This window comes from Oncorhynchus mykiss, chromosome 5, assembly GCF_013265735.2.
Source record: "Oncorhynchus mykiss isolate Arlee chromosome 5, USDA_OmykA_1.1, whole genome shotgun sequence".
Classification (NCBI taxonomy): Eukaryota; Metazoa; Chordata; class Actinopteri; order Salmoniformes; family Salmonidae; genus Oncorhynchus; species Oncorhynchus mykiss.
In genome coordinates this window covers 30204891-30217766 of record NC_048569.1, presented here as the reverse complement: position 1 = coordinate 30217766, position 12876 = coordinate 30204891, and the positions used below count along the sequence as shown (strand labels likewise).

Genomic DNA, 12876 nt, shown 5'->3' with positions numbered 1-12876 from the left:
CAAACAACCTTCCAATACTCAACACAGCCATCAACAGGGATATAACTTTCACTTATCAAGTTTGTTTTTAGTTTGTTTCATTGTACACATACTCAGTCACTTATTCATACTAATTTAATATTCAGTATTCATACATTGTCAACTAACCTGTAGACAAGTGGAAGCACAATTTCCAGAAGATGCACCACACAATATACACACGTAAGATATGTCCTATTTACTCTTAAATAATAATGAAACTATTTTAGTTATGTATTGGGGAGGGTTTGTATGAACTGAGTACAATATAGATACTATAATGGGTTTGTGGGTATGCTAATGAGTGTAGTTTTTACCATTGTCATGCCCAACATGTACTTTTATCACCAACAGGGTCATAATACAACAAACCACAGAGTCCACTCACATCTCTCACACAGCAATGGGAACGCATGAGTAACATGGGAGGGGAGAGGTGTACTGTACAGGCGTGTGTTTGTTTAGGGTTCTATGCATAGACCATCACTGATTGGGTTGTTAGTGGTTTAAACCTGATGTCCTCACTCACCCCCGTGACCACTGAGAAAGGAAAGAAAGAAAAAAGGAAAGAAAAAAGCTGATAAATCATGCCAAAATTGAAAGTGCCACCCCATCCCCCAACTCATTACACAGTTCCAATGATATTCAACACATTTCTCAGAGGTTCTCCTGCCAGTGGTCTTGGAAATGCTTTGAGAGTCAAACCTAATCATGGGCAGGGTCAACACTTTAAAATATAATTCTTGAACACAACTTACATTTTTCCACTTTCCTTCTGAGGAAAGGAGAAATTATGCAATTAAACAGTATTGAGACGCACCCTTTGGGTCTTGTCTGTCTCCTCGCCTCCTCTCAGGCTGAGCATCTACTCTGAGTCTGGTGTGATTGGTGGACAGCTCTCATTAAGCTGTCCAATAAGAACATATTGCACTTTCAATTTAGATCCCGCCTCGCTATGCTACTGGTTTTCACTAGTGGGGAAGTGGTTCATTGACAAGTGGGAGAGGAGGAGAGAGACGGACGACTCTAGCTCAATGTTAGGCCACAGTTTTTAGCGGGAGACCTTTGAGTTACCCAGCACCCGTGGCATCGGTACAGAGGTTGAAGCACAGAAAGCAGCATATGCCTAGGGGAGCTGGTTGTGGACGAGTTTACACCGATATACACCAGATCACAGTCTGAGCACCTGAACTTGTGTCATTGCATGCAGATACAGTAATACAATACATCATCATGGTTAGATCATGGTTAGCACAACACATAAGAGTGGGCCTTCACAGTGACACAAGGCCTAGTGGCCACAGAAGGGCGTAGCACATAGACACAGGGAAATACAGGGGTTGGCGATTTCTTCTTCTCTCTCTTTCTCTCTCTCCCCGTCTCCTGCTTAGAGGGAGGCTGTTTTGGAGAGTTGCTGAGGTTTCTGATTCGTGTGTTTGTGTGTAGGACAGTGGTGATTCACCCTCCACCGTGTAGGGGCTGAGTGGGGGGGGGGGGGGGGGGGGGGGGGGGGGGGGGTGGAGGAAGGGGATGTCAGGGCCCTGAGGGGCAAAAAAGGGGGACTTCTAGTTGTCAGAAGGAGGCAGGGGGCCAACCCTTGCATGGCCGGCTGTTCATTGAAAAGAGGCGGAAGAAAATAGAAAAAGAGGACATGATGAAGCCAGATTAAGCAAAGGATGAACAAGTGAATGAAACCTAATGAGAGAACATTTCCCCAAACTCAGAGGCTAGGAGTCACTGTTGTGATATTAGATATAAAAGGTCACATTAATCAATGTATCATAATAAATAGAATACACAATCTAAGTGCAGTGACATTGATACCACATTACACTCTTGACACATTACAGTCAGTATTTGTAATGAAATGTACATTTTCTCTAGGTGTTTTTCCTACTTTCCCATCGATGTCAGGTGTGTCCTAGCCTGTGACGTTAGGGACCAGTATGGATCATGACGATCATTGCAGAAGACAAGAAAAATAACTCTGTTGTTCAGATGCAGTTATCCCTTCTGATCCGCTCCCCCTTGCTAGATAGATGGATAATGCATCTACTCCCGAGAGAGAATCAACACATAGAATAAAGAATCAACACAGCACACAAATATCATTATCAAATCCAATATGATCAGAGAAGAAATCATTCAGATATGAGAGGAAGAGAAATACCCATATGAAGGGGAGGGTGAGAAACGACAAATATTTCAGCACAGCATTCTTAACTATCTCATCCATATTTGCTGCATATCCCTGCCCATTTATGTGTGTGACTACTTACAGGTGTACATGTATTGTAATGCTAATCAACAATTGACCTTTATATGCAGTGGAGGGTGAATGCCTTTCTGTGTATTGGGGGTATACAGTGCTTTTTATGTGTGTATGGTGTGGGTTTATACGTGTGTGTGTGACGTGACCGTGTCATTTATTAGAGAAGGAAGAAGGGTCTAGGTCAGGTCTAGGTAGGTAGGTTGCTCTGCAGTCCTTGGTCTCTCTGCCATGGGGTAGGCGGTGGGTTGGAAGGGAGGGGGGCTTCAGTAGTTTAGTGGGTTGGTGAGGGAGGGGGTCTTCGGCTGCCAAGAGGACCATGGGTACACACAGATGAACAGACACACAGACACAATCACAGACAAAACACAGAGACAGGCATATAAAAGAAGACATTGATAAGTTAGGGCTTTCATTCTGGCTGGGTATCACTCCCCTCACAGGCGTGATACCCAACGTCACTGTACACCATACAGTCAAGTATACTTACTCATTCAGCTCCCCTATTGAACATTACATTCTATGCAGTCTCTCTCTCTCTCTCTGAGGCACACACTGGTCCGGTAACACACGCATGCATACACACACATTCACAGCTGCATGGGACAATGTGGGAGACGACAGCCAGACAAAACAGCTAACACGCTAACATACAAATCTTTCCTGCAGATTTGATTCTCTTCATGATTGTCTGGGAATATATATGCAGTATAACATTTCCATTTGTGACAAGCAGTTGTTTTGTGGCCCAGAAGAGGGCAGTGTAGCTCCACTAAATTATCACCCATAAATTCTCCTCTTTCAACCCAATCTACATGAAAAACGTGAGAGATGTGTGATTATAATTGCTACAAATGATATATGACACATTTTATCATCTCCATAGTCATTCTGCTATGATCATCAAGGCTATGCTATCTTTACTTCACTATCAAAGGAGGGGCTAGTTAGCATAAACGCTAAAAAGCAGACTACAACTGTAGGAGACAGAGTGGCATCATAACATAGATAATGACTGTCAGAATAGCTAGTTGGATAGACATTACATACCCTTTTCAATCCATTATTACCACCCACAGTATAGCCTTTTTGACCACTTCCCTAGCCTCTATTTAATCCTATGTTGACATCTATACAGGACAAACACAGAACAGAAAAGTGTCACGCCACCAAACGACAAGGCTGGAGATGGGTGAGATGTCAAAAGGCAACACACAACACTGATACAAACCCATCACCTTTGACTTCTGACCCCTAACGGGTAGCTCTGGTCAGGTGTGTGCGTGAAAGTTTGTGTATGCCTGCGTATGTGTGTTTGCGTATCTATTGGAGTCATCAGACTTTTTTTCAACACAAACCTATCCCAACTGAAACATACACCTCAAACTAGGACAAAAACATTTCAAGGATTTCAGTGGACAATAAGAAAACCAGCGTAGCTCACACAGTGACACTAACACACTGTGAGCTGTGTGTGCTCATGTGTGTTTGTCTGTGCAGTGCTGAAACGAGGCATTAGGGAGTACATAGAAAAAAATGAAAGAGAAGGAGAGAGGGATTGGGGCATGCAGTGAGGTGATGGTATCTAAGAGACAGCAGCATGAGGAAGAGGATGATGACGATGGTGAGTAGTACCAAACGTACCAGAAGCGTTAGTCCTCATTGGTCACTGATAGTGATTCTGAAAGAGGAACCATAATCAACGGTGGGATAGAGGTGTGGTGAAGGAGATAGGATGAGGAGGACAGAAAGAGGAGTGCAAACAAACTCATACAGGTTACAGTGCAGGAGAGACCCATGTCACATGACAAGGCTCTGCTCTCACCCTGGACCAATCAGATTTGGACCATTATTTAGGGGTAGAATTTGAGTTATTGGTTCCAACATGGCTTAAAGTCATTGTGTAAGCGTTATTTGGAAGTTTGAGGGTATGTTTGAACGAGAGCAGTGTCGGGCAACGCGTGTGTCTCCCTCCGTAAGGCAAGCTGCTGCCCTGACCGTGAGTTCACATCAGACCAGTACAGTGTCCATTAGCTTACAACCACAGGCAAACACAAGGCAAACGTTAGCAGTGCGGACGCAATTAAACAGAGAACTTAAGAAAAATAAACTCCCCTCACATCTCGCTCCCATTCTCTGTCTCTCTCTCTATCCCCCCACTCTCCCCTTTCTCTTTCTCTGTTTATTGCCACATGGAGAGATAGAGTAGACAATAGACACAATTCCTAAACTAGAAAGACTAAGAGAGTGGCATATAGGATAGGTGTCCACTACAAAATAATATTTTCTAGCAAAGACCACTGCCATCATTCTCATAGTATCACTTACAAAACCTTACTGGCTTGTGTCTGTCTCCCTGTATGACCTATTGTAGTGTTATACATTGATAGACTTGGTTACTTTTGCGTTGAGATGTAACTTTTGGTTTGATTCCACTCACCTGGGCACACCGGGGGGTGCACGGTTAGGCCTGGAGGGGACTGATGGTGGTGGCCCACCAAAAGGATCCGGGGAGGCCCCTGGGCGAGAGGGGACAGGGGGACCAGGAGGGAGGCCAGGGGCTGAGCCACGGGAGACAGGGCGACCAGGAGGACCTGGGGGAGCCCTTCTGTTTGGAGTGGGACTGGCAGCTGGAGACCTGACAGGGGTAGGGGAGAGGGAGAGAGTGCATTGGCAGTCAGTTCTCTTACACACCAGCAGGGTAGGCCACAACAACAGTGTAACGAAACATTCAGGAGTGTCATGGTCATGGTAAGAAAAAACATTACTGATCATCCAGTCCTCCTCCCCTATTCCTCTCCCCTCCATCCCCTTATTCCTCCCGGGACCATCCATATGTAAAATGTCTGCAGACATGACTAAGTCGCTTAGGATAAAAGCATCTGCTAAATGGCATATATTATTATTATTCCATTCCCCCACCCTCCCGCTCTCCCTCCATTCATACAGTACCTGCCCCCAGAGCAATTTACCTCCTTCCATCCCTCTCCCCCATTTCCCCACCCTCCCGCTCTCCCTCCATTCATACAGTACCTGCCCCCAGAGCAATTTACCTCCTTCCATCCCTCTCCCCCATTTCCCCACCCTCCCGCTCTCCCTCCATTCATACAGTACCTGCCCCCAGAGCAATTTACCTCCTTCCATCCCTCTCCCCCATTTCCCCACCCTCCCGCTCTCCCTCCATTCATACAGTACCTGCCCCCAGAGCAATTTACCTCCTTCCATCCCTCTCCCCCATTTCCCCACCCTCTCGCTCTCCCTTCATTCGTACAGTACCTGCCCCCAGAGCAATTTACCTCCTTCCATCCCTCTCCCCCATTTCCCCACCCTCCCGCTCTCCCTCCGTTTGTATAGTACCTGCCCCCAGAGCAATTTACCTCCTTCCACCCCTCTCCCCCATTCCCCCACCCTCCCGCTCTCCCTCCATTTGTATAGTACCTGCCCCCAGAGCAATTTACCTCCTTCCATCCCTCTCCCCCATTCCCCCACCCTCCCGCTCTCCCTTCATTCATACAGTACCTGCCCCCAGAGCAATTTACCTCCTTCCATCCCTCTCCCCCATTTCCCCACCCTCCTGCTCTCCCTTCATTCGTACCTGCCCCCGGAGTTGTTTCCACCCGGCCTCAGCCAGGAGTCGTCTACAGGTGGCGGCATGGCGGTAGTGATGGTGGTGGTGCTGATGTCTCCGATGATGTTTAGGGCCTCTTTCAGGGCATGGTACATGCGGAGCATCTCATCGCGGTGATGGGCCTGCTCCTGGGACTCCTCCATCAGGCTGTTTTGGTCCCCAGAGTGGTACAGGTTGGCCAGCAGCTCCGCGTTGATGAACTCCTTGGTCTGTGTGAAAGAGTGGGGAAGAGTTGCGGTGATACTGAGAGGTTTTTATTTCTTTTTTGCACTTATTCAATCAGATCAAGTGTTAACTGGCAATAACAGACACCCGCATAGTGGACGTTTTGGCGATGTTGGAGGTGGTACTGCGTTGGAGCAACACTTGTCCCACTCGCGTTCGAAGCTCAGAAGGAGAAAGTGTAGGTTTTATAGAAATAATGATGCTCAAATTGAAAGATCATGAAAGTAAATAATGAGGGTTTCTATCATCATAATGGAGCTGTAGATTCCGTCTCACATTCCACTGTTCAAACTTGTAAACAAGGCTGCTTGGGATTTCTATTAATGAGACTCCGTGCAGCCAATGGCAATGTCTACTTTAGGTGTAATGCCAGGAACTACTTGTGGACTTGACAGCTCTAACGCAGTTCCACCTCCGACACCATCAAAACAACCGCAATGCGGATGTTGGCTATTCTGATTGATCTGATTGAATCAAGCCCTTATTTGATCCATTATTGATGCTGATTGGCTAGAAATTCCACAGGACTGCTGCTTTCTGAACAGATTAAAAGACGATGTTGAAAATCAGATGGCCCTCCAGAAGATTACTTTGACACCACTAGCCTGAAGTGACCACTGGGGAGTGGGACTCACATTGTTGATCATGAGGTACATGATGGTCTTGGGCATGAGGTCCCTGATGGTCTTGTTGACGATGGCCATGTAGGAGTCCACCAGGTTGCGGATGGTCTCCACCTGCCTCTCCAGCTGGGGGTCCATGGAGTGCATGAGGTTATCTGAGCCATTCTCTCCGTCTCCACTGTCACTCTGCTGGGGGACAACACCAGGACCAGGGAGGAGGGGGTTAGAGGACAGGGAAGAGAGGTGGACAGGGAGAGGAAGAGGGAAAGAGGGGGAGAGACAGGGAGAAGGGGGGAGGGAGAGGGAGATTCAAAAGGAGAGGGAGAAAGAGAAATAGAAAGAAAAAAATATGGTGAGAGAAAGATGGAGCCCTATCAGGGCTCATGTACCCCAAACAATCTGAGGAAGCACAAAGTATGTGAGGATGGCTAGAGGAGGGGTTCCTGACGGGGGCTAGGTCCATAAGCTGGAGAATTTAGCCTTTTTGAAATACCTGAAACCGCTTCTTCCTTCAATCTAGAAGCACAATCATTATGCTTAATTCTATGTAAAAAAATATATATCCAAGCCTTCCTTTTGAGCTGTCTGGTTGCTACTAATGGTGACACTGTAATTTATTCAAGGCACACTTAACCAGCATGGCTACAACAGCATTCTGCAGTGATACGCCATCTCATCTGGTTTGCACTTAGTGGGACTATCATTTGTTTTTCAACAGGACAATGACCCAACACACCTCCAGGCTGTGTGAGGGCTATTTGACCAAGAAGGAGAGTGAGTGATTGTGTGCTGCATCAGATGACCTGGCCTCCACAGTCACCCGACCTCAACCCAGTCAACCTTGGACCGCAGAGTGAAGGAAAAACAGCCCACAAGTGCTCAGCATATGTGGGATCTGCTTCAAGACTGTTTGAAAAGCATTCCAGGTGAAGCTGGTTAAGAAAATGGCAAGTGTGCAAAGCTGTCATCAAGACAAAGGATGGCTACTTTGAAGAATCTCAAATATAAAATATATTTTGATTTGTTCTAACATTTTTTTGCTTATTACATGATTCCATATTTGTTATTTCTACAATGTAGAAAATAGTCAAAAATAAAGAAAAACCCTTGAATGTGTACGTTTGTCCAAACTTTTGACTGGTACTGTATTGTACTGTATGTAATATATATACAGTATAGGTACTTTTTTTTACAGGAAAAATCTGAGGAGGCACATGCCCCTGTGCCCCCTTTGGGCATGACCCCTCTGAGCTCTGTAATCACAACAAGTAGTGAAACAATCCTCAATATCACAAATCATTAATAACATCCACTATATAGCACTCTTAAACTGTCAGTATAAATAAATAACTTCCCACTGAGCCAGGGCTCCACACAGTCGACGCAACGGATCCCTAACAGATCTGACGGAGCTTAATTTGTGTAGCTCTCTACGTAGTTCTATGTACTTTTGTGTGGCTGAATTTTTGGAACGCAATGCAAACGGAGCTCTGTTTGTGTAGACTGTGAAATCACTGTGGGGAGCCATTGAAGACGACATGTCTCTTTCTCTACCACTTTCTCTTGGCTCATGCCCCAATGCTAATTCCTTTATTTGCTTAGCCAATTCCAATCAGATGGTTGTACTATACAGCTATGGCAGAGCCCTGATGAGAGTGACATTTGAACTTCCTGGCCTGGTTCGAATGATGAACGACTGGGCTGTTGATTAGAAACAGCCAATGAGGCGAGACGAGAGAGGAGGCGCAGCACTGTATAAATCATTAGAGCCAATCAGAGTTCAGTATCAAATTAAATTGCCAACACTATAGATGTAGGATCTTAATTTGAGCCAGTTTGCTACAGCAGGAACATAATCCTGCAGCAACAGGAAATGTGAATTATTATGTGGATTATAATTCATGAACAACTTTTGTAGGGGTTGATGCATTTTTCGTTATGGCAAATACACTACAAGTTAGAATTTCCTGCAGGGCAGGAGAATTCTCAGCAACAAATTAAGATCCTAGCTTGAGCAACGCTCTAGAAAACTGTGTAAAAGGGGTGAAGAGTTGGAATGGACATCATGACACAAAGCACATACCTTGCCCTCCTTCTCCTATTGGGTCCAACAGCCACAAAGGACATACAGAGAAAAATAATGACAGAGGGAGAGAGAGAGGGACAGGAAGAGAGAGATGGTGTTAAACATGAAATGACAGACTCTACTAGCGCTGTGAGTGAAAACCATCATCACAATCAACAACATGTTTTGGACTGGTGGAGTTACTGACTAAATGTGTGTGTGCGTCGTACCGTGACACGTTCAGGATACACTCCAGCTCTAAGGAAAGAGGCCTTCCACCCATCTATCTCCTCCTGACTCTCGCAGGCCAACTCCAGCTGACGGTAGTCCTTATATACATTTCTGTGGATGCACAGTGGCAACTCTGAGTGTGTGTGTGTGGAGAGGCATCGAAATAAAATAATACAAATAATAAAAATAAAATGTTTTTGTTCTTCTCTGTAATAATACTAGCCACTTAGCAATTTCATAAAGTTGTCTTTAGCATAATGATTATGGCTCTAGATTGCAGGAAAAAAGCAGCTTCAGGTGTTATCCAATTTATGAAATTTATGAAATTCCTACTTATGGAACCCCTCCTCCTCACATACTTTGTGGCCCTTCAGATTGTAGGGTAGCACGGTGTGTGTGTGTGTGTGTGTGTGTGTGTGTGTGTGTGTGTGTGTGTGTGTGTGTGTGTGTGTGTGTGTGTGTGTGTGTGTGTGTGATAGTGAGTAGTATTACATACATTCTTGTGGAAGCGAGTAGGATTAAGAGGGGATTGTGTGGGTGCTTGCCTTGAATGACTGCGAATGTGTGTGGTCAGTCTGTGTGGAGAGCTGCTACATTGTGTACATTGAAGCTACGTCGGTTGTGTAGATCGATCTTAATTACTCTACTTTTGAGGTCTTAGAACATCTGACATGAAAATATGAAATGTCCACTTAAGAACGTACCTTTGCTCTGTGTTGAACAGGGCAAAGATCTGCTTGCTGGACATGAAGCTCTTCTCCACATCCCTCAGCCTCAGGTTGTCCACCTGGAGCATGTACTTCTTCTCTTTCTCCTGCAGGAGGCAGAATAAACAACACACAGGTTAGAGACAGTAGCCTACATATGAACCCACACACACTCACAGAGAGCGAGAAAGCACAGACCTGTGATGACCTATGCATGCTATCTTGAACATGCACACTTTACATGATTACATAGGAAAACATTTATAGTTACTAACCTCAAAATGTGGCTGGCCATAGATGTTAATACATTGAAGTTTTAAAGTTTTAATGAATTAGTTTGGCAGATAGCCTTAACTTTAAACTATTTACTGTATTACAAAAGTAATATTGAATTGTGTTTAGTTGACAATGAAACCAAATATCAACATTAAAAGGAGATGTAGGCCTATCTACTGCTTCGATATTCCATCTGAGCCACTGGCTTAGTCCGGCTTTAATTCCACTTTGTCTACAAATGAGTGATTGATATGTTGGATTCATGTCTGCATCTCAACCAAAAATCAAAGGTAATCAAATCTAACTTCAAATGCACTTTAAGTACAGTTTGATTTGATTTAGTCTTTAACTTAGATTTTTTTGGTTGAGATGGAGACGTCCAACATATACAGTGCCTTGCGAAAGTATTCGGCCCCCTTGAACTTTGCGACCTTTTGCCACATTTCAGGCTTCAAACATAAAGATATAAAACTGTATTTTTTTGTGAAGAATCGACAACAAGTGGGACACAATCATGAAGTGGAACGACATTTATTGGATATTTCAAACTTTTTTAACAAATCAAAAACTGAAAATTTGGGCGTGCAAAATTATTCAGCCCCTTTACTTTCAGTGCAGCAAACTCTCTCCAGAAGTTCAGTGAGGATCTCTGAATGATCCAATGTTGACCTAAATGACTAATGATGATAAATACAATCTACCTGTGTGTAATCAAGTCTCCGTATAAATGCACCTGCACTGTGATAGTCTCAGAGGTCCGTTAAAAGCGGAGAGAGCATCATGAAGAACAAGGAACACACCAGGCAGGTCCGAGATACTGTTGTGAAGAAGTTTAAAGCCGGATTTGGATACAAAAAGATTTTCCAAGCTTTAAACATCCCAAGGAGCACTGTGCAAGCGATAATATTGAAATGGAAGGAGTATCAGACCACTGCAAATCTAAACTTTCAGCTCATACAAGGAGAAGACTGATCAGAGATGCAGCCAAGAGGCCCATGATCACTCTGGATGAACTGCAGAGATCTACAGCTGAGGTGGGAGACTCTGTCCATAGGACAACAATCAGTCGTATATTGCACAAATCTGGCCTTTAAGGAAGAGTGGCAAGAAGAAAGCCATTTCTTAAAGATATCCATAAAAAGTGTTGTTTAAAGTTTGCCACAAGCCACCTGGGAGACACACCAAACATGTGGAAGAAGGTGCTCTGGTCAGATGAAACCAAAATTGAACTTTTTGGCAACAATGCAAAACGTTATGTTTGGCGTAAAAGCAACACAGCTGAACACACCATCCCCACTGTCAAACATGGTGGTTGCAGCATCATGGTTTGGGCCTGCTTTTCTTCAGCAGGGACAGGGATGATGGTTAAAATTGATGGGAAGATGGATGGAGCCAAATACAGGACCATTCTGGAAGAAAACCTGATGGAGTCTGCAAAAGACCTGAGACTGGGACGGAGATTTGTCTTCCAACAAGACAATGATCCAAAACATAAAGCAAAATTTACAATGGAATGGTTCAAAAATAAACATATCCAGGTGTTAGAATGGCCAAGTCAAAGTCCAGACCTGAATCCAATCGAGAATCTGTGGAAAGAACTGAAAACTGCTGTTCACAAATGCTCTCCAGCCAACCTCACTGACCTCGAGCTGTTTTGCAAGGAGGAATGGGAAAAAATGTCAGTCTCTCGATGTGCAAAACTGATAGAGACATACCCCAAGCGACTTACAGCTGTAATCGCAGCAAAAGGTGGCGCTACAAAGTATTAACTTAAGGGGGCTGAATAATTTTGCACGCCCAATTCTTCAGTTTTTGATTTGTTAAAAAAGTTTGAAATATCCAATAAATGTCGTTCCACTTCCACACATGATTGTGTCCCACTTGTTGTTGTTTCTTCACAAAAAAATACAGTTTTATATCTTTATGTTTGAAGCCTGAAATGTGGCAAAAGGTCGCAAAGTTCAAGGGGGCCGAATACTTTCGCAAGGCACTGTAAATGATTCATTTGTAGACAAACTGGAATTAAAGTCAGACAGTGTCACAGATGGAACCATCAGAGCAGAAAATATATATCTTTCAAATGGTGCTATTTGGTTGCCTTGACAACCAAACACAATTCAATATGTCTAAATATCATTACATTGGAAATCTACCAGAGCTTGAAACCCTGGGTCTATGTGTTGTCTATTCTTAGTTGAATCCTGGGCTGAATTGAAACAATAGCTGTTGATGCCTTTGCAAATGCTATAGAGGCCTAAACAGCATCAGTGATGATATGAGTGAGAAAGTACTGCATGGTCACATTTCATTTGCTCTGTTAACCCTTTGGAATGACTTCAATAGCATCAGTGAATCTATTTAGTTGTTAAGTGGAGATCTCTCAACAATCATTCTCATGATAGCACATTGGTAATTGTCAGTGACAAATATAGCTAAGCAGGGCTTGGTTAAAATCCTGGATGGGAGACCAAAAGTAGCTGTAGATAGGAGGTGCTGCCCAGTCTATTGGTTTTATTTCTTCTTTTGATAGCGTAAACAATGTTGAAGATCTGACATTGTTTTCAAGATACATATTCAACATATTCTTATACAAGTTTTGTCTACGTTGAAATTTGGTTACCATGATGAGATAATCCTGTGGTTGAAATTTCACCCACAAAACAACAGTTTATGTTGACAATATTTTCAAATCCAATGTTTTGGATGGACAAATTAAGTTGAAACAATGTTGATTCAACCAGTTTGTGCCAGTGTGGAGGGATACATATACAGAGAGAAAGAGAGAGGGGGGATACAGAGACAGACAAAAGGAGAGTGGAGAGGGTAGAAAATAA

The 12876-nt window shown here is 43.9% G+C and overlaps 1 protein-coding gene across 17 annotated transcripts in view; it reads right to left on the bottom strand.

The window, feature by feature from the left end:
• Window positions 1–51: 51 nt before the first annotated feature.
• The window catches only part of LOC110524742 (dynamin-1), an 84044-nt gene continuing 71219 nt past the window's right edge, over window positions 52–12876 (bottom strand). For 7 of the 17 annotated variants that reach the window (XM_036977247.1, XM_036977246.1, XM_036977249.1 and 4 more), the window contains 7 exons: window positions 9764–9873; window positions 9059–9170; window positions 8847–8861; window positions 6776–6952; window positions 5883–6124; window positions 4728–4925; window positions 52–2592 (listed from right to left, as the gene is read on the bottom strand). In XM_036977247.1, the coding sequence (XP_036833142.1) occupies window positions 2562–2592; window positions 4728–4925; window positions 5883–6124; window positions 6776–6952; window positions 8847–8861; window positions 9059–9170; window positions 9764–9873 (885 nt within the window). In that variant the 3' untranslated portion in view covers window positions 52–2561. Of the gene's footprint in view, window positions 2593–3931; window positions 3969–4727; window positions 4926–5882; window positions 6125–6775; window positions 6953–8846; window positions 8862–9058; window positions 9171–9763; window positions 9874–12876 lie in introns of all 17 variants that reach the window. The other 10 variants (XM_036977261.1, XM_036977250.1, XM_036977262.1 and 7 more) reach the window with 6 other exon arrangements.